Genomic DNA, 23581 nt, shown 5'->3' with positions numbered 1-23581 from the left:
GCACTCTCTCAAACCTGTGTTGATATTTCAAGAGACAAGGTGTACTTGCACACCTCAAATCCTCCCTTATTACTTCGTCAGAGGAGTGGGACTTTTACTCAGTCCCAGAAATCAGCCAACTGCATTATGAGCCTGAAACCTTGAATAGAATGGAGTGAACAGCAGGAATCAGGTCCCTTCCCCATTACTACCTTCCCCATTCCCTCTTATTTGTATGTTTGGAAAGACCTACATGTGCCAGGAAAAAACAGGAAACTAATGAGTGCCAATTAACTAGGCAATGGCTAAAACAACTGTAAGATGAATGCCAATAAATAGTGAATAAGAATGATAAGCATTAGGATTTCAGGTAAATGACATTTGGAATGTTTAATGAGAGCTCCTTGGTGGGAGAGTCTATGAAGACTGGGCTAAAGCAAAATGCCTTTCCTAGTGAATTGGAGACATTGAATCTTATCTCCAGCATAATATGCCCAGTGTACAGTCAAGTATGAGCTAAAGATGAAGCCCTTCCTATAATCATTCCCTGCACTCTCCTTCATCCCAGAAAAGAATATTGTTCACTACAGATCATACGACTCTTAAATACCTTATGTAGCCAAGAGTGATTTGGTTTTTTTTTTATTTGAATAAGTTTATTTAGTCAATTTAGAACATTATTCCTTGATTACAATAATCACATTATTTCCCTCCCTCCCCTCCAACCACTCTTCCTGCAGCCAACGAGCAATTTCATTGGGTATTACTTGTGTTCTTGATCAGAACCAATTTTCCTGTTGTTGTTAACACTAGGATGTTAATTTAGAGTCTACATCCCCAACCATATCCCTTCGACCCATGTATTCAAGCAGTTGTTTTTCTTTAGTGTTTTAACTCCCACTGTGTTTCCTCTGGATGTGGATAGTGGTTTTTCTCATAGGTTCCTTCAAGTTGTTCAGTCATTGCATTGCCACTAATGGAGAAGTCCATTACATTTGATTGTACCACAGTGTATCAGTCTCTGTGTACAATGTTCTCCTGGTTCTGCTCCTCTCATTCTGCATCAATTCCTCAAGGTTGTTCCACTTCACATGGAATTCCTCCACTTTATTATTCCTTTGAACACAATAGTATTCCATCACCAACATGTACCACAATTTGTTCAGCCATTCCCCAATTGAAGGGCATCCCCTCATTTTCCAATTTTCTGCCACCTCAAAGAGCGCAGCTATGAATATTTTTGTACGTCTTTTTCCTTATTATCTCTTTGGAGTACAAACCCAGCAGTGCTATGGATGGATCAAAGGGCAGACAGTCTTTTATCACCCTTTGGGCATAGTTCCAAAATGCCCTCCAGAATGGTTGGATCAATTCATAACTCCACCAGCAATGAATTAATGTCCCAACTTTGCCACATCCCCTCCAGCATTCATTACTTTCCTTTGCTGTCATTTTAGCCAATCTGTTAGGTGTGAGGTGATACTTCAGAGTTGTTTTGATTTGCATTTCTCTGATAAGAGATGTAGAACATTTTTTCATGAGCTTATTAATAGTTTTGATTTCTTTATTTGAAAATTGCCTATTTATGTCCCTTGCCCATTTATCAATTGGAGAATGGCTTGATTTTTTTTGTACAACTGGTTTAGCTCTTTATAAATCTGAGGTTTGTCAGAGGATTTTGTAATGAAGATTGTTTCCCAATCTGTTGCTTCCCTTCTAATTTTGGATGCATTAGTTCTGTTTGTACAAAAACTTTTTTAATTTTATGTAATCAAAATTATTGATATCATATTTTGTGATTTTTTCCCTAGCTCTTGATTGGTTTTAAAGTCTTTCCTTTACCAAATATCTGACAAGTATACTATTCTGTGCTTGCCTAATTTGCTTATAGTTTCCTTCTTTATATTCAGGCCATTCACCAATTCTGACTTTATCTTGGTGTTGTAAGAGTTAAAATGGTTGAAGATATAAATTGTGATAGATATAAGAGAGGGTGAGTAAATTTGACTGCAGAAAATATGTTTCACTACAGTATCTTGGTTTTTAAATCAAATATAAGGTGGTCACCAGGGAAATATTCCCAATTATTCAAATACCCAAGTCAACTGGGTTTTATAGAGATTTTAATTAATACAAATGTGGAATTAAAGAAAAGAGAGAAAGAGAGAAAAAGGAAATAAGTATGAAGGGCCTTAAGCCAACATGGCCTAGACCTGAGTCTCAAGACAGAGAGATCAGTCAGTCAGTCTTTTAACACTCACCACAAGGTCTGTCTAAGCAAGGATTCTAGTGACACCAGGCCAGCTCCATCTCAGCTGACTTCACCAGAGAGAGTTCCAGCCAGAGTCCTCCTTAAAGAGCCTTCCAGCCAGAGACTGTTCCAAAGGGCCTCTCTCCAGAGCCTCCAGAGGGACAGAGTCCCTTCAGAGGAGCTCCAGCGAGACCTCCTTAGAGATTGTCCTCCAAGAGCTTCCCTTCTCCAGAGCCTCTCTCAAGAGATTCTTCCCAAGCGATCCTCATCAGAGATCCTCCAAAAGGATTTTCTTTTTCAAGAGATTCTGCTTTTTCTTATATAGGGGTTTTTCTCCTATGTCACCTCCCCTAAGTCCTTACATCTACCAATCACTGTAGACGTTTTCCAAAGGACTGCCCATCTGAATTCCTGCTAAGTCGACTAATCTCCTCAGTAAGTCTGAACCAGTGAAAACACAGCTGAGTCAACTAATCTCATCAAGAGAAAACTTGCCCAACCCTTTTAGGTACCTAGCATCTCATTGTATCAATTCTAAAAAATAGGCATGGCTCCAAGAACTCCTTGCCTTATTATAAGCATGGGTCCAAGTACTTTCATTGTTTAGCAAGGAGTTTTCTCCCCTAAAGCAGTCTTAAGTATGGGTGGAGTAGAGGTCCTCCCATAGCAAGGATTTTTCTCCCCTAAAGCAGTCTTAAGTATGGGTGGAATAGAGGTCTTCCCATTTCTGATCCTGGCGAGTTCTCACATCAAAATGGGGAATGTTTCCCAGTAGGGAATGTGTTCCAATGGAGGATTCCTCGATGTGAAAATTTTTAACATTCACAAGTCTGAGAAATTTCAAGATTTACAGTGTAGGGTGTGAGATGTTGATCCAAACCTAGTATCTCCCATACTGTCTTCCAATTTTCCCAGCAGTTTTATCAGAAAGTGGGTTTTAGTCCCAAAAACTGAGATCTTTGGGTTTATCATAGACTGTCTTGCTGAGGTCATTTACCCCAAGTCTATTCCACTGATCCTCTTTTCTGTCTCTTAGCCATTACCAAATTGTTTTCATAACCACTGCTTTATAGTATAGTTTGAAATCTGGGACTGCAAGTCCTCCTTCCTTTGCATTTTTTTTTTATGATTTCCCTGGATATCCTTGATCGTTTGTTCTTCCAAATGAACTTTTAGTTATTTTGTTTTCTAATTCAGTAAAAAAGTTTTTTGGTAGTTCAATGAGTATGGCACTACATATGTAAGTTAATTTGGGTAAGATTGTCATTTTTATTATGTTAGCTCATCCCCCCATGAGCAATCAATGTTTTTCCAATTGTTTAGATCTAGTTTTAATTGTGTGGAGAGTGTTTTGTAGTTGTGAGCCTAGAGTGATTTGAATGACCACAAAATATTTGATCAAGCCTTTGGATGGGGATAAACCAACCCAGAACTAAACTATCACTTTTTGCAGATGATATGATGGTATACTTAGAGAATCCTAGAAAATCAACTAAAAAGCTAGTAGAAATAATAATTTTAGCAAAATTAAAGGATACAAAATAACGCTACATAAATGATCAGCATTTTTATATATTTCTAACAAAAATCAGCAGCAAGAGTTAGAAAGAGAAATTCCATTTACAATCATTAAATTAAAATCTATTTATAATTTAGACAATATAAAATATTTGAGAATTTTTTGCCAAGACAAGCTCAAGAATTACATGAACACAACTACAAAACATTTTCACACAAATAAAACTAGGTCTAAGCAATTGGAAAAACATTAATTGTTCATGGGTAGTATGAGCTAATATAATAAAAATGACAGTCCTTCCTAAATTAATTAACTTATTCAGTACTATACCTATTAAATTACCAAAAAAAAATTTTACAGAATTAGAAAAAAATATAACAAAGTTCATCTAGAAGAACAAAAGATCAAAAATGTAAAGGGAACTAATAAAAAAAATGTGAAGGATGGAGGCCTAGTGGTACCAGATATTAAATTGTGCTATAAAACAGTAATTATCAAAATAATACTGTACTGACTAAGAGGGGATCAATGGAATAGACTAGGGGTAAATGACCATAGCAAAGTAGTATTCGATAAACACAATGATCCCAGCTTTTGGGACAAGAACTCAGTATCTGACAAAAACTACTTGGAAAATTGGAAAACAGTGTGGGAGATATTAGGTTTAGATTAATTTCTCACACCTTATATACCAAGAGAAGTTCACAATGGATATATGACTTAAACATGAGAAGTGATATTATAAATAAGTTAGAGGAACATGAAATAGTATCCCTGTCAGATCTATGGGAAAGAAAGGAATTTAAAAACAAACAGGAGATAGGGAACATTACAAAATGTAAAATGAATAATTGTAATTATATTAAATTTAAAAGTCTGCATCAGTTCTCAAGTCTCTCCAGGTTTTTCTGAGCTATTCCTTCTCATTAATGATAAAATAATAGGATTCCATTACAATCATATGCCACCATTTGCTCAGCCATTTCCCAATGGATGAGTTTCCTCTTAATTTCCAATACCTTTCTCACCCCAAAATGAGCACCTTTAGGTGTTTTATAGTTTTACTATATATAGGAATTTTTCCTTTTTGTTTTTAATGCCTTTTGGACACAGTTCCAAATTGCCTTCTCCAGAATGGTTGCATTAGTTCACAACAACCACCAAAGTTTTCCTTTTTCAATCTTCTCACATCTAATCCAAGTTTTCTCACTTTCTTTTTCTTTAATAATAACCAATCTAATAAATGTGGGCTGGTCCCTCAGACTTGTTATCATTTACATTTCTTTAAATGAGAGTGATCACCCGCCTCCTGAGGAAAACACATCAACTTGAGCACAGTCATTAGGTTTTGTTGCACTATGAAACCTCTGACATGAAATAAGAGATGACTCTGGCTGAAAGTCTTCCTACAGGGAATCCATCTGGAACTGATCTGTTCAGAAGATATTTTCTCCTACTGAAAAAGCTCTGGATCCTCCATTTTCAGTGTCTCTCTTCATTCATGATTGGAATAAGATTTCTATCCAAAAGGAATTCTCGCTTGGGCATAAGAGATGATATAGTTGCCTGAAGACCTTACCACATTGATCATATTCCTAAAGTTTCTCTCTAGTATGGTTCCTCTTCTGTTAAAAAAGCTAAGAGTGGCAACTATAAGCTGAACCTCACTTATGAGGTTTCTCTCCAGGGGGGATTTTCTGACATGAAGCAACTGTGGCACATTAAGAGAAAGGCTATCTGAATTTATTACGTTTATAAGGTTTCTCTCTAGTGTGAATTCTCTGATGTCTAACAAGATGACCCCTCTGTGTGAAAGCCTTTCCACATTGTTTACATTCATAAGGTTTCTCTCCAGTGTGGATTCTCTGATGCTTAGCAAGATCACTTCTCCCTGTGAATGCCTTTCCACACTGTGTACATTCATAAGGTTTCTCTCCAGGGTGGATTCTCTTATGTGCAGCAAGACTCACCCTGTGTATGAAAGCCTTTCCACATTGTGTACATTCATAAGGTTTCTCTCCAGTGTGGATATTCTGATGTACAACAAGACTGTCCCTGTGTGTGAAAGCCTTTCCACACTGTGTACATTCATAAGGTTTTTCTCCAGTGTGGATACTCTGATGTGCAGCAAGACTCAACCTGTGTATGAAAGCCTTTCCACAATGTGTACATTCATAAGGTTTCTCTCCAGTGTGGATTCTCTGATGCTTAGCAAGAGAGCTACTCTCTGTGAAAGCCTTTCCACACTGTGTACATTCATAAGGTTTCTCTCCAGTGTGGATTCTCTGATGTATAACAAGATGACTCCTCCGTGTGAAAGCCTTTCTACACTGTGTACATTCATAAGGTTTTTCTCCAGAGTGGATTCTATGATGGACAGCAAGATCTCCCCGCTGTGTGAAAGCCTTTCCACACTGTGTACATTCGTAAGGTTTCTCTCCAGTGTGGATTCTCTGGTGTCTAACAAGATGACCCCTCACTGTGAAAATCTTTCCACATTGTGTACATTCATAAGGTTTCTCTCCAGTGTGGGTTCTTTGATGGTCAGCAAGATGGCCCCTCCATTTGAATGCCTTTCCACACTGTGAACATTCATAAGGTTTCTCTCCAGAGTGAATTCTCTGATGTGCAGCAAGATCACCCATTCGTGTGAAAGGTTTTCCACACTGTGTACATTCATAAGGTTTTTCTCCAGTGTGGATTCTCCGATGTGCAGCAAGATCACCCATCCATGTGAAAGGCTTTCCGCACTGTGTACATTCATAAGGTTTCTCTCCAGTATGGATTCTCTGATGTGCAGCAAGAGTGCTCTTCCGTGTGAAAGCCTTTCCACATTGTTTACATTCATAAGGTTTCTCTCCAGTGTGGATTCTCTGATGTGCAGCAAGCTTGCCCCTCTCTGTGAATGCCTTTCCACACTGAGAACATTTATAAGGTTTCTCTCCAGTGTGGATTCTCTGATGTCTAACAAGATTACCCCTCATTGTGAAAGCCTTTCCACATTCTTTGCATTCATAAGGTCTCTTTCCAGAGTGGATTATTTGATAGGAACCAAACTCAGAGTTCTGACTGAAAGGTCTCCCACCTTTATTACTCACAGGAAGCATCTCTACATGATTTGGATGTCTTGTGAGGTCTAAACTTGAGCCATAGCCTATTCTCCCTAGGATATCTTGATACACGGGCATTTCAGGAGGCCTCATATGTGACTGATTAAATCCTACTTTTTCAGGAAAGCATTTGGTGTTTTCACTATCCAGACGGTAGTCATTTCCTGAGGTCAATTTCGTATACTTATTTAGGACTGAATGTTGGCTGAATTTCTCCGCAACTTTATCAAATTCACAGTTATTCTTTGGATTTTTATTTACCTTGAGTTTAGAGTCACATATTTCTCTCAAAATGAAGTCACAGATACCCTTATTTATGCCTCTTGGAGTGTCATATCCTTCCACAAAAAGGCTCATCTTTGTAGACATCTCCTTGACTTCAAAATTAGTCTCTGCCTCTGAAGAAGACAAATAATGATATAAACACAGATGGAAAGGGTACACGTACACACACACACACACACACACACACACACACACACACACACGGAATACAAGTTCTTTCCTCTGATGGTAGTAAGTGAACTGATTTTTATTCTATTTCCCAAGGCCAAAAGGAATTTTCAAACTTAAACGAGCAGACCCAGGCTTTGGATATACCATTTGGTCATAACTTCAAGATGGAAGATTTTAGAAATACATTTCCATACAATAACAATGAAACTTCATAACAGATCTGTGAAATAGTCAAGACTAAAAATCTCATCATACTTCACAACTCATATCATAAGTAAAGAAAGGAGAAGTGACCTGACCAACTTCCTAATAAGTAGACTACAACACAAACCCTGTGACTAAGCATGCTTTGTTCACAGAATTGAACAATCCTTGTCCATTACCCTTTCTTTTTTTCCTTTAAAAATCACTCTTTGATTAATCTTATAATTTTGTCAATCTCAGGTAACATTTCAGATATTCCATTCCCATCATTTTGTATATTCTATCACATGGTCATTCTTGGTAAATTTTATATGCTAAACTGAGAAACAACTTGACTCTTTTTAACTTTTAGACAGCAATTTTCAAAATGCAATATAAGTTTTCTTCTTTACAGATGCAAAGATATTATGCCATTCAGTGCAGACATACTCAATATTCATCTTATTTTATAATCTACCATATATTATGTCTCCTTCTCTATACTAAGTCCATCATGCATCTCTGAAGAAATGAACAGTATATTTCAGGGTTGGTCTGCCAGCCCCCAAGCCAAGCCTGTCTTTTGGGATAACAGCACTTGCACACCATCTTTTACCTCACTCCCCTGGACAGGAGATCTTTGGGCCTTTTTGCTTTAGCATTCATAGTGATTCCCTTCACTGAAAACAGGAGATAAAATTTTCTCTTAGAACTAGAAGCCCTGGGCATAAGGAAGATTGAAGGGATCAGGAGAGAAAAATAAAAATATTGGTCCTTTTACTGGAAAGGTAGCATGCATGCAAGGCCTACAAAACGGTTTTTGTTGTATTCATTGTTGGGACATCTGCAGAAGGGCAGAGATCATGGAACACTTTTGAAATCAGAAAATTCCATCTTGATTTACCTCTCATAATAGAAGGATAGGTACATTCCACAACCTCCATTATCTAGAAATTAAAGGCTGTTGGTAGTAAAGGGGTAAGAGGTCAGAACTTGGAGTCAGAAAAACAAATTTAATCCAGACTGAGAGAGATGGTAAGTGGGTGCCCCGGGTAAGTTATTTAACCTCTGTTACTTCAGTTGCCTCAACTATGAATTGAGGACAATAAGAGTATCAAACTCACAGGGATGTTGTGAAAATAATGAAAATTCTGAACTCTTTTACCCAGGAGAGGACATAAAGCAGGTATTTTTAAATGCTTATTGCCTTTCATTCATTAGCAGGCCTAGAATTTGAGGGAAAAATGAAGGAGAAATAAGGATAAATTTGCAGACAGGGCAGAATTAGAGGCTGTGAGCTACATTTTTGTACTACTTTTTCAATTTTATTTCCATATTATTTATGTTTAGAAGTGAATAATCATATACCGCAACCTCAAAACAAAACCCCCCCAAAAAACAAGTGAAAAATTATATGCTTTCATCTCCATTCCAACTCCAACAGGTCTTTCTCTGGAGGCATTCTTTGTCATAAGTCCCTCAGAATTGTACTGGATCAAGTATTGCTGAGAGTAGCCAAAGTTATCACAGTTGAATATTCCATAATATTTACTTATAATATCACCCTTAATGTCTAAATCGTATGCCCATTTGGACCATATCCTGATATACACTGTGAGCTATTATTCTATACCTAAATTTTGCCATACTGTTTTCTAGTTTTCCAAGCATTATAATTTCCAAGCACTTTATATGGTCACTCTAGACAATATATAATATTTGTGAATCTATCTGCCAGGAGAAGCAAAGGAATTATATAAACACAACTACAAAACACTTTCACACAAATAAAACTAATTGAAAATTGAAAACTAATTGAAAAAAAACTAAATTGAAAAAATGTTAATTGCTCTTGAGTAGGATCAGCTAATATAATAAAAATGACAATACTACCTACATAATTCACTTATTCAGTGCCATATCTAACAAACTACCAAAAATATTTTATAGAATTGGAAAAAATAACAACAAAATTGAACTGAGAGAACAAAAGATTAAGAATATCAAGAGAACCAATGAAAAACAATAAGAAGGATGGTGGCCTAGCAGTACCAGATCTCAATCTATACTATAAAGCAGTGATCATCAAAATAATATGGCATTAGCTAAGAGATAGAAGGGTAGATCAATAGAATAGACTTGGGTTAAATGACCTCAGCAATCTAGTGTTCAATAAACCTAAAGATCACAGCTTTTGGGATAAGAACTCAATATTAGGCAAAAATTGCTAGGAAAATTAGAAAGCAACATGGCAAAAATTAGGTTTAGATCAATTTCTCATACCTTATACAAAGATAAGTTCACAATGGGTATATGATTTTAACATAAAGAGTGATATCAGTAAATAAATTAGGTGAATGAGAAATAGTATACCTGTGAGATTTATCAAGAAGAGAAGTATTCAAGGCCAAGCAAGAGACAGAGAACATTACAAGATGTAAAATGAATCATTTTGACAATATCAAATTAAAAAGGGTTTGTACAAACAAAACCAATGAAATAAAAATTAGAAGGGAAGCAACAAACTGTGGAAAAATTTTTATAACAGATTTCTCTGACAAAGATCTAATTTCTCAAATATACAAAGAACTAAGTCAAATTTATGAAAAGCCAAGCCATTCCCTAATTGACAAATGGCCAAGGGATAGGAACTGGCAGTTTTGAGATGAAGAAATCACAATCATCAATAATCACATGAAAACATGTTCTAAATCCCTCCTGAATAGAGAAATACAAATCAAAACAATTCTGAGCTACCACCTCACAGGCAGCAATGTGGCCAATATGATAGTAAAAGAAAATAATAAATGTTGGAGGTGATGTGGCAAAATAGGGACATTAATGCACTGCTGGTAGACTTGTGAATGGATCCAACCATTATGGAAGGCAATTTGCAATTATGCCCAAAGGGCTTTAAAACAATGCATGCCCTTTGATCTAGCAATACCACTACTGGGTTTGTGTCCCCAAGTGATTAAAAAAAAAACAAGGGAAAGAACCTGTTTGTACAAAAATATTTATAGCTGCACTTTTTCTGGCAGCTAAGAATTGGAAAATGAGGTGGTGTCTCTCCATTAGAGAATGGCCGAACAAATTGTGGCTTATGATGGTGATAGAATACTACTGTGTTATAAGGAATAATGAATAGATTGATTTCTATAAGAAGTTGAAACACCAACATGGACTGATGGGGAGTCAAATAAATAAGCAGAACCACGAGAACATTGTATACAAAAACTGAATTGCTACTTAAAACAATGCAATGATCCAGGATATTCCAAGAGACTTATGACAAGAAATGCTATCCACATCTAGAAAAATAATTGTGGGAGTAGAAATCCAGAAGAAAACATGGGATTTATCACTGTTTTACATAGGTTTTGGTTTTAAAAGATTGCTCTATTGCAAAAATGAATAATATAAAAATCAGTTTTGAATGATAATCAAGTTATTATAACCTAGTACAATTGCTTGTCAACTCCAGGATGGGGGAAGGAAGAGGGGATGGAGGAATCATGTAACTGTGGAAAGAAATTTTAAAAGGAAATTTAAATTAAAAAAAAAAGAAAAGAAAAACCTGGAAAGATCTACATGAACTGATATAAGTAAAGTGAGCAGAACCAGGAGAACACTGTACAAAGTAACAGCAATATTTTATGATGACCAACTGTGCAAGACTTTACACTTCTCTGCAGTAAAAAGATTCAAGAAAATTTTGAAAGACTAGTAATCAAAAATGCTATGGACCTTCAGAGAAAGCATAAATGCGGTCTGAATGCAGATCAAAGCAGACTGTTCTTCGCTTTATTTTATTTGTATGTGTTTTTATTTTAGGGTTTTAGTTTTATAAGTATTCTCTCACAACAATACCAATTACCAATACCAATATGGAAATATTTTGTGTGATTATACATGTATAACCTAGATCAAATTGTTTAGGATCTGAGGGAGGAAACACAATTTGAATCTCAAAACTTTGGAAAACATGTTAAAATTGTGATTACATACAATTAGAGAGAAAATAAAACAGCTAATTAAAAAAATTATTTTTCCTCTCATTGCTAAAGCACACATTTCTAGTACAATATTAAATAACAGTGGTGATAATATGCATCCTGGCTTCAGTTCTGATCGTACTGGGAAGGCTTCTAACTGATCCCCATTGCATATGATACTTGCTGATGGTTTTAGACAGATACTACTTATTATTTTAAAGGATGGCCTTTTTATTGCTTTGCTTTCTAGGGTTTTTAAGAGGAATGGGTATTATATACTGTTGAAGATCTTTTCTTCATCTATTGAGATAATCATGTGATTTCTGTTAGATTGCTTATTGATATGGTCAAGTATGCTGATGGTTTGCCTAATATTAAAGCAGCCTTGCATCCCTGGTATAAATTCCACCTGGTCACAGAGAATAAACTTTGTGTGCTAAGATTTTTGCATCACTATTCATTAAGGACACTTGCCTATAGTTTTCTTTCACTGTTTTCCTTCCTCCTGACTCATCAATCAGCATCATATTTGAATCACACTAAAAATTTTGTAGGACTGCTTTTCCTATTTTGCCAAATTGTTTAAATAGTAGTTAGATTCATATTCTATTTTATTAGCTTTTTTTCCTTTGAAAACAAATTCCTAGTCTTATTGATTAGTTCAAAAATTCTTTTACTTTCAATTTTATACATTTCTCCTTTAATTTTTTGGATTTCCAATTTGGTCTTTACTTGGGGATTTTTTACTTGTTCTTTTTCATTCCCCCCCCCCTCTATTTTACTGATATAAGTATTCATGGATATAAATCTTCCCCCAAGTACTGTTTTGGTTACATCCCACAACTTTTGATATGTTGTCTCCTCACTATCATTCTTTTATGACACATTGATTTTTTCCATCATTTGTTTGCTGACCCATCCCTTCTGACCAACTAGATTATTCAGTTTACAATGAATGTTAAATTTTTCTTTCCATTAATTCTTAATGACAATACTTCTATTGCATTATGATCTGAAAAGGTTGTAGATATTACATCTTCTTTTTTGCATTTCATTGTGAAGTTTTTATATACTGGTACATGGTCTTTTGCAAATTTTCCATGTGCACCTGAAAAGAAGATATATTACTTTCCCATTTCATTCCTTTTGCTCCAGATATCTATTAAATATAACTTTTCTAAAATTTCATACACTTCCTTTATTCCTTTCTTTTTGTTTTTGGTGAGAGTTCTGATAAAGGAAGGTTGAGATCCCCTACCAGTATAGTTTTACTAGCAGTTTCCTCCTTATTCTCCTTTAGTTTCTATTTTAAAAATCTGGAGGCTATATCAGTTGGTGCATATATGTTAAGTACTAGTATGGTCTCATTGTCTAAACTACCTTTTTTTTTATCAAATGTAATTATTAATCCTTTTAATCAGATCTATTTTTGCTCTCATTTTGTCTGAGTTCACAATTGCTACTCCTACTTTTCTTATTTGAGTTGAAGTCCAATAGTTTCTCCTCCACCCCCTTCCCATAACTCTCCATATAGCTAACTTCAAGGGGTGATCATGGGATGCACTAATCAAGGCTTAAGAAGGGTCCAGGGTCTTGAAGTTGGCTTCTGCCCAGGGATGGGATGAGAAGTAGAATGTAGTGGGTGGATTTTCTGTGCTCTCCTTTATCCAGTTTTACTTCCAATTCCTCTTTGTCCCCAGAAATAGACCTTTTCTGCCCACCTTTCAAGTTGTTTTCCTCAGGAGCCTCACCTTACTCTGACCCTTGTTCATTCTGTGATTCTAACATTCTAGAAGTATTCTTTTAAGGTTCATTTGAGATTCTCAGGGTGGTTCCAACTTTTGCTTCTGCTAGGTTTCCTTCTTAGCACTGCTTCCTCCATGAATACTTCATAACAAAAAATCTGTTCTAAAGACCAAATTCATCCCAAAAGAGAAGGGTCTGCCTTGACAGTTAAGAGTGTCCCTTTCAATGGCCAAATGCAAGGAAAATCTGCCTTGGTAGTAACAGAGAATTTGTACACAAAATTCAGGTCTAATTAGAAGGTTGGCTAGATGACTTCTGTGATTAATTTCAGGAATGTAAATCTGTAACAGTTTTAAGTTTTCACCTGAAGCTACCTAAAATAGAAGAGAGACATTTTCAGGGACAAGAAAGGAAAGTCCCAACTTCCCATCACAGAATTAAAATACTTTTTTTTTTTTATTAAAACTATGCAAGAGAACCCTATGAAGAGATCAGCACTTTGGTTTTTTAATCATTGACACAGGCTTAAAATCCTGTACCTTTAAATTAAGAGTAAACTGAGGAAATGGTCCTTACCCATGAAGAGTAGATTCTGAACATTCTCCAACATGACCTCCCTGTACAGCTCTTTCTGAGAATGGTCCAACAGGCACCACTCCTCTTGGGTGAAGTCCACAGCCACATCCTTGAATGTTATTGACCCCTAAACCAGCAAAAGTCACAAGGTTTAGAGCTAAACCTGCAGAATTAATCCAATCCAGTCCTCATCAAGTAACTTGAAGAAAATGAAGCACACAAGGGACTCATACCCCTATATTACTGTCATCAAATTCTAGATTTATAAACAATTTTCTTTTTTGAGAGTAATTTTAGGATAAGAAACTTGCTACCTCCCTGAATCAAGAAAGTGAGCTGTTTGGAGAAGGTGCCATGGAGATGCCAACAGAAACCACACACTGCACCAAAAGATCCAAAATGAACTTGGGATGTAGTGAAATTGAACTGTGGGGGGTTGAATGCATTTATTTCTAATATAAACTCTTATCCCAAAGGGACTGTCCCCTAATTGGCTTTTTGTCAATGTGCCCACCAATCACTGGTTTTGCTCTCTTTTATTTCTCTTTCATCCCCAAATTATTGTAATTTCCCCTTAGAAAGTGCAATATTGTATATACCTCTAGTTACAGATCTTTAGTTCATTAGATGTATTGATTCATTGGGGAAACCAAGTCATGTAAACCTGGGAGATTTCTACATGCTCATTTTCCAGTGGAATCACAGGGGAATTATATATACTTAAAATTTTGAACCACAGAACTCTCTTTTCCAGCTTCCCATGTTCCTTCTCACATTGTGTGCTAACATAAGGAAGATATACATTTTGTGTAGCTCTGCCCTCACTCTCTCTTTTCCCCTGATCATGGTTGGGAAAGCAGGCTTTATGCCAGCCAGGAGAATCTATACAAGTGGGTTTACTTTTTGTTAGATAATTAGGTTTGAACTTTTATTTCTTTTAGTTTATTTCCTTTCTAATTCAAGTGATTATTAATCAGCTTTATAAAATATAATACTTGGAGTTATTGGCTATTAATTTAAATTTTGCACACCAAACTCTTCACCTTGAAGAATGTCTGAACCAGCTCTGGAGACCAGTCATCCAGAGCCCAATGGAACACTGACAAAGGCATTTTGTGTCTGAAGTGAGAATCATGTTGGGAGAGTAAAGACTGGAGAAGGGTCTCACTCTGACATGCTTTTCTCTATGGAATTGGGGAGAGGGTGTGTGCTCTCTGAGGGAGGCAGGAGAGTCTGAGGAGAAGAGAGAAGGTGGTCTGAAATCCCTCCTCATCACAACTGTCAGAATTCATCTAGTAAGAACATTTTTTTGAAGTTTGTGAGAAGGAAACAATTACTGGGTATTCTGGGGGAAAATATTACCAATAATTAATAAGGAGAAAACAAAGAAAAAGGAATTCTTTACTTACTTTACTAAAAGGCTCAAAGACTCTAATCTAGCTGAAAGCATAAAGATGATTCCAGAGATTTATGTGGGATCAGACTCTGATTCTAGCTAAGTGACGAAGAGAAGTCTTTTGTTGTTATATTGAGAGTTTGGCAAAACACTATGTATGATGTGCCAAAACATCCTGTCTGTTTTATGATGAATGTCATTTCTTACTAGAAAATATTCAGTCATTTTATAGTTAGTTACAGAAGAGTAAATGTGATGAGGAAAGGAGGGGGTGTTCATCTTTTAAAAAGATATCACTTGATTACCTGGGGTTGGGGACTGAGTTCATTCATAAGAAAGACACTGACTCTAATGACTGAAAGTCTCAAGAGACTGAATTTTTTCATTTTAAATAATTTATTAATCAACTGGTCATTTAATGCGATCAATTGAACCTCTCCATAATCTCTCTCTTTCTCTCTCTCTCTCTCTCTCAGACACACACACACACAATGTACTAAGATCTCAGATTCACAAATAACCACTATAACCACTGAGGAGGGGGACTTAGGAGACCTCAACTCCCCCCTCATTACTTCATTACAGGAGAAGCAGATCCTTGTCCATACAAGAAAGGTGTCAGTCCAAGCTTTCCCCCAGTCTTGTAGCTGTCAAAATAGGTCAATGTTCACCATGGCTTACCAGGACTATCCTTAATCCATTTATTTTAACAAAAGAAGGGAGGCTAACCCCTAGTTTCATAACCTCAGGGGAAATGGACAGAAAATGTGGAGTTTTAACCTTGGCCAGGCTAAAGGGAAATTTATTCCACAAAAATACCACAATTCAACTTTAATTTTAAAAAAAGTTTATTCATGAAAAACAAAGGATCTAAGCCTAGCCCTATAACTATGGAAACCTGGGGAACAAGAGTCAAGAGAAGAAGTCAAGAGGCCAACTGAGGAATAACTGACAAGCCAATGGTCAGACGTAACAATAACAGGCTACTTGGCAGAACTCTTCTCCTTTTTCATATTGCTCCATGGAAAACCCAGGCTGCACCTGGTATTGGAGGCTCTTCCATTTCACCCCTTCCTCACACATTCGCTACTTTTCAGCCTGAAATACCGCTGGGACACCCAGGGGAGGAACAGTTTGAGGAAAAGATCAGTTTCCAAACATGGGAGGACACCAATTCCCCAGACCCTCAATACACTCCAGAAACCGGAAACCCTACAGGAACCATTCCAATGTGCTCTTCATGAATCCAAGGACTATTCCATTCTCCTGCAATGGCTTTTTTCCCAGCCCTATGACTAGACTATGTAGACACCTTCATGGCTTGAGAGGAATGACTCTGAGCTACAATTCTTTGGACCAGAACCAGCATTTCCTCTCACACAATAAAACTCTCTTCCAAATAAGTAAGCATAGAGCAATCCCTGGAGCCAGGGCTGGGAGGGAGAATTGCTCCTGACCTATCTGAAGGGCCTTCAAAGAGTTCAGACAGGAAAGGGCTGCCACCACCACTACTAGCAGGGCAGCAAAAGGCCCTCATTCAGATATACCTAGAACCAGAAGGCAGAAAGATCTCAGCCTCAAAGGAAAGCAGAGAAATCTTGGCTCAAAGGGAAGAATGCAGAGAGATCACAGGTACAAGGAGAGAAGACAGCTTCTTGTTTTGAACTCGTCTACACTGGGTGGGTCCTAGTAGTCCTCACTGCCCCTCCTGTCCTGTCTCTGTAGTCCCAAGATCACAGCTGTCCTCCAATGGCACCCAAAACCAGGACCTCAGGACCCTCCCTACCTCTCTACCCTAAACTCTGCTCTCTATTATCTGAAATGCCACTGCCAGCAGAATGGACACTCTTCACCCTAGACTCCTCCCAGGTATCTGCACTCCCCCAGAGCTTGATATTCCACTTGGACAGCCACCTGCAAGGCTGGTCACCCTGAGAGCTCCCCCCTTACCCTCCCACAGAAGAAAAACATATGATTGATCTCATGGTTCGATGGTGATATGATTGGAGATGATGACTTTAAATCATCACTCTATTGCAAATAGTAATAGGGTTTGTACAATGATACATGTAAAACCTAGTGGAATTGATCTTTGGCTCCAGGACGGGTGAAGGAGAAGGTGAAGGAAAGAACATGAATCATGTAACCATGGAAAAATATTTTAAATTAATTAATTAAATAAATTTAAAGGGAAAAAAAGTAAAGAAACTGAACAAGCCATCAAGGAACTCCTTAAGAAAAAATTCTCAGGACAAGATGGATTCACAAGTGAATTCTATCAAACATTTGAAGAACAACTAATCCCAATACTATACACATTATTTGACAAAACAAGCAAAGAGTCTCACCAAATTCTTTTTATGACACAGAGTACAGATTTCAACGCTAGACACACTACAGAGAAAGAAAAGTACAGACCAATCTCCATCATGAATATAGATGCAAAAACCTTAAATAAACTACTAATAAAGAGATTACAGTATGTTATCACAAGGATTATTCAATATGAGAAGTTGGGATTTATACCAGGAATGCAAGGATGGTTTAATATTAGGAAAACCATCCACATAATTGACCATCTCAATAACCAAACCAACAGAAATCACATGATTATCTCAAAAGCCTTTGACAAAGAATGTCAAAGAATCTTTGACAAAGAAAAAGCCTTGGACAAAATACAACACCTATTCCTATTGAAAACACTAGAAAGCATAGGAAAAGCTGGGGTTGTCCTCAAAATATAAACAGTATATATTTAAAACCATCAGCAAGTATCATCTGCAATGGGAACAAGTTTGAAGTGTTCCCAATAAGATCAGGACTGAAGTAAGAATGCCCATTATCACCTCTATTATTTAATATTGGGCTAGAAACACTAGCAGTAGCAATTAGAGAAGAAAAAGAAATTAAGGTAAACAAGGAGGAAACAAAACTATCACTCTTTGCTGATGATATGATATGCTTAAAGAATACTAGGAAATCCCCAAATTTAATTTACTTATTTAGTGCCACACCCATTGAACTACCAAAAAACTTTTTTACTGAATTAGAAAAAACCATAGCAAAGTTCATTTGGAAGAAGAAAAGATCAAGAATATCCAGGGTAGTAAGGAAAAAAAAAAGGTGAAGGAAGGAGGCCTTGCAGTACCAGATCTCAAACTATACAATAAAGCAGTGGTTATCAAAACAATTTGGTGCTCGCTCAGAGGGAGAAAGGAGGCGTGGAATAGACTTGGGGAAAGGGACCTCAGTAAGACAGTCTATGATAAACCCAAAGATCCCAGCTTTTGGGACCAAAACCCACTATTTGATAAAAAAAAAAAAAACTGCTGGGAAAATTGGAAGATAGTATAGGAGAGATTAGGTTTGGATCAAAATCTCACACCCTACACCAAGATAATCTCAGAATGGATAAATGACTTGAATATAAAGAAGGAAACTATAAGTAAATTAGGTGAACACAGAATAGTAAACATGTCAGGCCTTTGGGAAAGGAAAGATTTTAAAACCAAGCAAGAGCTAGAAAAAAATCACAAAATATAAAACAAATAATTTTGATTACATCAAATTAAAAAAGTTTTTGTACAAACAAAACCAATGTAACCAAAATTAGAAGGGAAGCAACAAACTGGGAAACAATCTTCATAATAAAAACCTCTGACAAAGGTTTAATTACTCAAATTTATAAAGAGCTAAATCAATTTTACAAAAAATCAAGCCATTCTCCAATTGATAAATGGGCAAGGGACATGAATAGGTAATTTTCAGTTTAAAAAAATCAAAGTATTAATAAGCACATGAAAAAGTGTTCTAAATCTCTTATAATCAGAGAGATGCAAATCAAAACAACACTGAGGTATCACCTCATACCTAGCAGATTGGCCAACATGATAGCAAAGGAAAGTAATGAATGCTGGAGGGGATGTGGCAAAGTAGGGACATTAATTCATTGCTGGTGGAGTTATGAATTGATCCAACCATTCTGGAGGGCAATTCGGAACTATGCCCAAAGGGTGATAAAAGACTGTCTGCCCTTTGATCCAGCCATAGCACTGCTGGGTTTGTACCCCAAAGAGATAAAAAGGAAAAAGACATGTACAAGAATATTCATAGCCGCGCTATTTGTGATGGCAAAAAATTGGAAAATGAGATGAAACCCTTCAATTGGGGAATGGCTGAACAAATTGTGGTATATGTTGCTGATGGAATACTATTGTGCTCAAAGGAATAATAAAGTGGAGGAATTACATGTGAACTGGAATGACCTCCAGGAATTGATGCAGAGTCAAAGGAGCAGAACCAGGAGAACATTGTACACAGAGTTTGATACACTGTGGTACAATCGAATGTAATGGACTTCTCCATTAGTGGTAATGCAGTGATCCTGAATAACTTAGAGGGATCTAGGAGAAAGAACACTATCCATATTCAGAGGACAAACTGTGGGAGTAGTAACACAGAAGAAAAACAACTGCTTGAATACATGGGTCGAGGGGATATGATTGTGGATGTAGACTCTAACTGAACACCCTAGTGCAAACATCAACAACATGGAAATAGGTTTTGATCAAGGACACATGTAATACCCAGTGGAATTGCATGTCAGCTATGGGAAGGGTGGGGTGAGGGAAGGGAGGGATGGAATATGATTCTTGTAACCAAGGAATAATGTTCTAAATTGACTAAACAAATAATTTTTAAGAAAATTTTAAAAACCAAGAATTGTATTTTAATCTAGATGTTGGTTAACCACATAATACACTTTACTAGATACACCATTTAGGTCCCAACATTTCTACTGAAAAATGAAAATCCAAGCCCAATCACTTTTAATTTTCACTTGTAGCATTTATTTTCTTTAGTTTCATATTTTTCCACTGAAAAAAATAGATTAATATTTTTATTTTCTATTTTTTTATTTATTTAAAGTCTATAAGTCTTAGCTACTCTGATCAAGTCAGTAATCCAAGGCAATTCCAAAGAACCCATGTTGAAAAATGTTATCTATGTAGAAAGAATGGATGAACTCTGAAAGCACATTGAAGCATATGTTTAAAAAACTTTATTTTTATTGATTTTTATGAACATGGTTTCTTTTGCTAATATAGAAATTTTGTGTACATGGTTTCTTTTGCTAATGTGGCTAATATGGAAAAGTGTTTTACATTATTTCACATGTGTGATAAATACTATATTATTTGCCTTCTTAAGGGGTCAGAGAGGGGCAAAGGAAAGAAATAGAATTTGAAACTCAAAATGTTTAAAAATGAATGCTAAGATTTTTAATATGTAATTGGTAAATATATAATGAAATAAAAATGTATTAAAAATTAAAAATAAATTTTAAAAAAATCCTAGAAAATCAACTAAAAAGCTAGTGGAAATATTAACAACTTTAGTGAAGTTTCAGGGTACAAAATGAACCCATATAAATCATCAGCATTTCTATATATAACACAGTAAATTCAAAATGGATAAAAGACAAATATAAAGAGTGAAATCATGAATAAATCAGGAGAACATGTATACCTGACATCTATGGGAAAGGAAAGAATTTAAGACCAAATAAGATATATAGAATATTAGAAAATGTAAACTGAATTCTTTTGATTGTATAAATTTAAAAGGTTTTCTACAAAGAAAACCAATGCAACCAAAATTAGAAGCAACAAACAGAGGAAAAAATCTTTATAACAAAACCCTCTGACAAAGGTCTAATTTCACAAATATATAAGGAAAGGAGTTAACTGTACAAGAAATCAAGCCATTCCCCAATTGACCAATGGCCAAGTGAACAAATAGGCAGTTTTCAGATAAAGAAATCAAACCAATCAATATTCATTTGAAAAGGTGTTCTAAATCTCTCCTAATGAGAGAAATGCAAATCAAACTCTGAGGTAGTGCCTCACACCTTGCAGATTGTCCAATATGACAGTAAAGGAAAATAATAAATGTTGGAAGATTAATGGTAAAATTGGGATACTAAAACATTGTTGGTGGAATTGTGAATTGATCCAACCATTCTGGAAGGAAATGTGGAATTATGCCCAAAGGGCTTTAATCCAGCTATACCATCCCAAAGAGGTAAGAATGAAAAATACTTGTACAAGAATATGTATAGCTGTGCTTTTTGCGGTGGCAAAAAACTGGAAAATGACAGGGTGTCCCTTGACTGGGGAATGGCTGAATATATTTTGTATACTATTGTGCTGTAAGGATTGATGATCTGGAGGCTTTCCATATGAACTGGGAAAATCTCATGATGCACAGTGAAATGAGCAGAACCAACAGAACACTGTACACAGAAAGTAAAACACTGGAAAAATCCAATGTAACGGACTTTGCTACTAGTAGGAATGCAACAAGCCAGGTCACTCCTGAAGAACTTATGTAAAACAATGCCGTATACCCTGAGAGAAAGAACTATGGGAGTAGAAATGCAAAAGGGAAACATATGACATCATTTATCACAGGTATTTATGGGTATGTGATGTGGGATTTGGACCTTAAAAATCACTCTATAGTGAAAATGAATAATATGGAAATAGGCATCAAGTGACAACATTTGTACAACCCAGTGGAATTGCTTGTTGGCTATGGGAGGGGGAAGGAAAAGAAAATGAATCATGTAAACAAGGAAAAGTATTTTTAAATTAATTACTTTATGAAAGATCATTCTATTACAAATATGAATAACACTGAAATAGGTTTTGAGAAATAATACATGTATAATCCGGTGGAATTGTTTGTCAGCTCCAGGAGGGGGAAGGAAGAGGAGAGGGAGAGAATACAAATCATATAACCATGGAAAAATATTCTATATAAATTTTTTTTAATTAAAAAAATAAAGGAATCAAAATGAAAAATATTGAGAAAGCAACAGGTTAAATAATTCTATTAGATTCAAGTTTTGAATAGGAAAATGAAAGAATGTAAAGTATGTTAAGTGCACTCTAAGAATATTTGAAAAGCAGACCTTTTCTTTCTCCCCTGGAATTCCCATCCTTTTTCTTCTATTAAAAACATGCCTTTTCCTATCTGTGCCCTCACCTGATCTCACCCCAAACTTCTTCCAAAGGAGGCAGGCCTGGAGGTCAGGAGCAGAGACTGTGCCTGGGCCCTTCCTAAAATGGTGGGACACACAGGCATCCCCCTCTGATGGAGGGTGTCACACTCTAGGATGGATGAATAAATGTCTGCACCACCTGTCTGTCTGGAACCTCATCAAGCAGGGGCTATAGAGGCCCAGGAAAACCCTAGAACACAGTTGGGGATTGTGGGTGACCCTTGAAGTCACACGGACAGCAAGCAGTGATGGCCCCCCTGGAGGTTTGGGAAAGACACAGGTCTGAGTTCTGCTGGATTCCAGCTGGGGGGAGCTTGGCCAGGGTTGGGGATGGACTGCACTCACCTGGGTTGGGGGCCTCTGGGTCCCGGGGGCCATTCCCTCTGGCTCCAGGCTCTGCTTGGGCTAGATTGTGGTCCCTCAGGGGGTGGGAGCCCCAAGGTGGGCAGACTTCCTCTTGTACACCTGTGGGGAATTGGAGAGGGAGAGGGCTCAGAGGGGCTCCCAGGGCCCTTCCCTGGCCTCAGAGGAGACTCTTCCCCACAGGAGGGGACAGGGAGCCTCAGGCTTGGAAAGGACCTTGGACAGAGCAGGAAGAAGCCTCCCCACCCCCTCTGATGCTCTCTTTGGCTTCATTCCATTCAGAAACTGCATTTGGTGCACAGGTGGACTGAGGGAGACTCCTAGGAGGAGAGGTTGCTGGGTAATGGGGGGGGGGGGGCGCCCCAGCATCAGGTTGGGGTTGGGGGTAAACATGTTGGCATTTGTTCTGTGCCTGAAATCAGAGTTCTTTCCATAGCGTGTTTGCACGGGCATTCCCCTCCCCCCTCCGCCCCCTACTCCAACCAGGCTCCAGTTGGCTGCTTCTCCCCTTGGACCTTTGGGGAAGGGCCCGGCCCATCTCCGCCCCCACCCTGTGACTGCAGCCCTCCCCCTCCCCCTCCCCGCACCCATCCTGTGACTGCATCCCCTCCCTCAGCAGCCTCCAGGCTGGGGGAGTGGGGGGAGTGGGGGGGTGGGGGTGGGGAGGAGCCCATTCTCTCTTCTGCGGAAGGACAAAGACCCACCATGGCTCCTGGGTCCAGACAGAGCCGCCCCTTCCAGACACCGGCACTTGTTTTTCTAAAGGGATGGACAGACACAGAGACACAAACAGTGACTTCCCCCTACCCCCCCGCCCCACACCACCCCTACCATCCTCTCTGATGGCAGGTGCGTCGGAGCTTCTCCCTTCCCCCTCACGACTACCAGGCTCAGCTACCCACAACTGGTCCGCCTGGGTCTTCTCGCTCAGAAAGTCCCCT

The 23581-nt window shown here is 37.5% G+C and overlaps 1 protein-coding gene across 1 annotated transcript in view; it reads right to left on the bottom strand.

Moving 5' to 3' along the window:
* Positions 1-613: 613 nt before the first annotated feature.
* Positions 614-23581, bottom strand: part of LOC103103464 (zinc finger protein 850-like) — a 67870-nt gene continuing 44902 nt past the window's right edge. The window contains exons 8-10 of the mRNA XM_056826301.1: positions 22623-22682; positions 13816-13942; positions 614-7257 (exon numbers count right to left, since the gene is read on the bottom strand). Of these exons, the coding sequence (XP_056682279.1) occupies positions 5483-7257; positions 13816-13942; positions 22623-22682 (1962 nt within the window). The 3' untranslated portion in view covers positions 614-5482. The remainder of the gene's footprint in view (positions 7258-13815; positions 13943-22622; positions 22683-23581) is intronic.

This window comes from Monodelphis domestica, chromosome 4 (assembly GCF_027887165.1).
Source record: "Monodelphis domestica isolate mMonDom1 chromosome 4, mMonDom1.pri, whole genome shotgun sequence".
Lineage (NCBI taxonomy): Eukaryota > Metazoa > Chordata > Mammalia > Didelphimorphia > Didelphidae > Monodelphis > Monodelphis domestica.
Note: the sequence above shows the minus strand (reverse complement) of the source record. Positions and strands in the feature narration are given on the sequence as shown.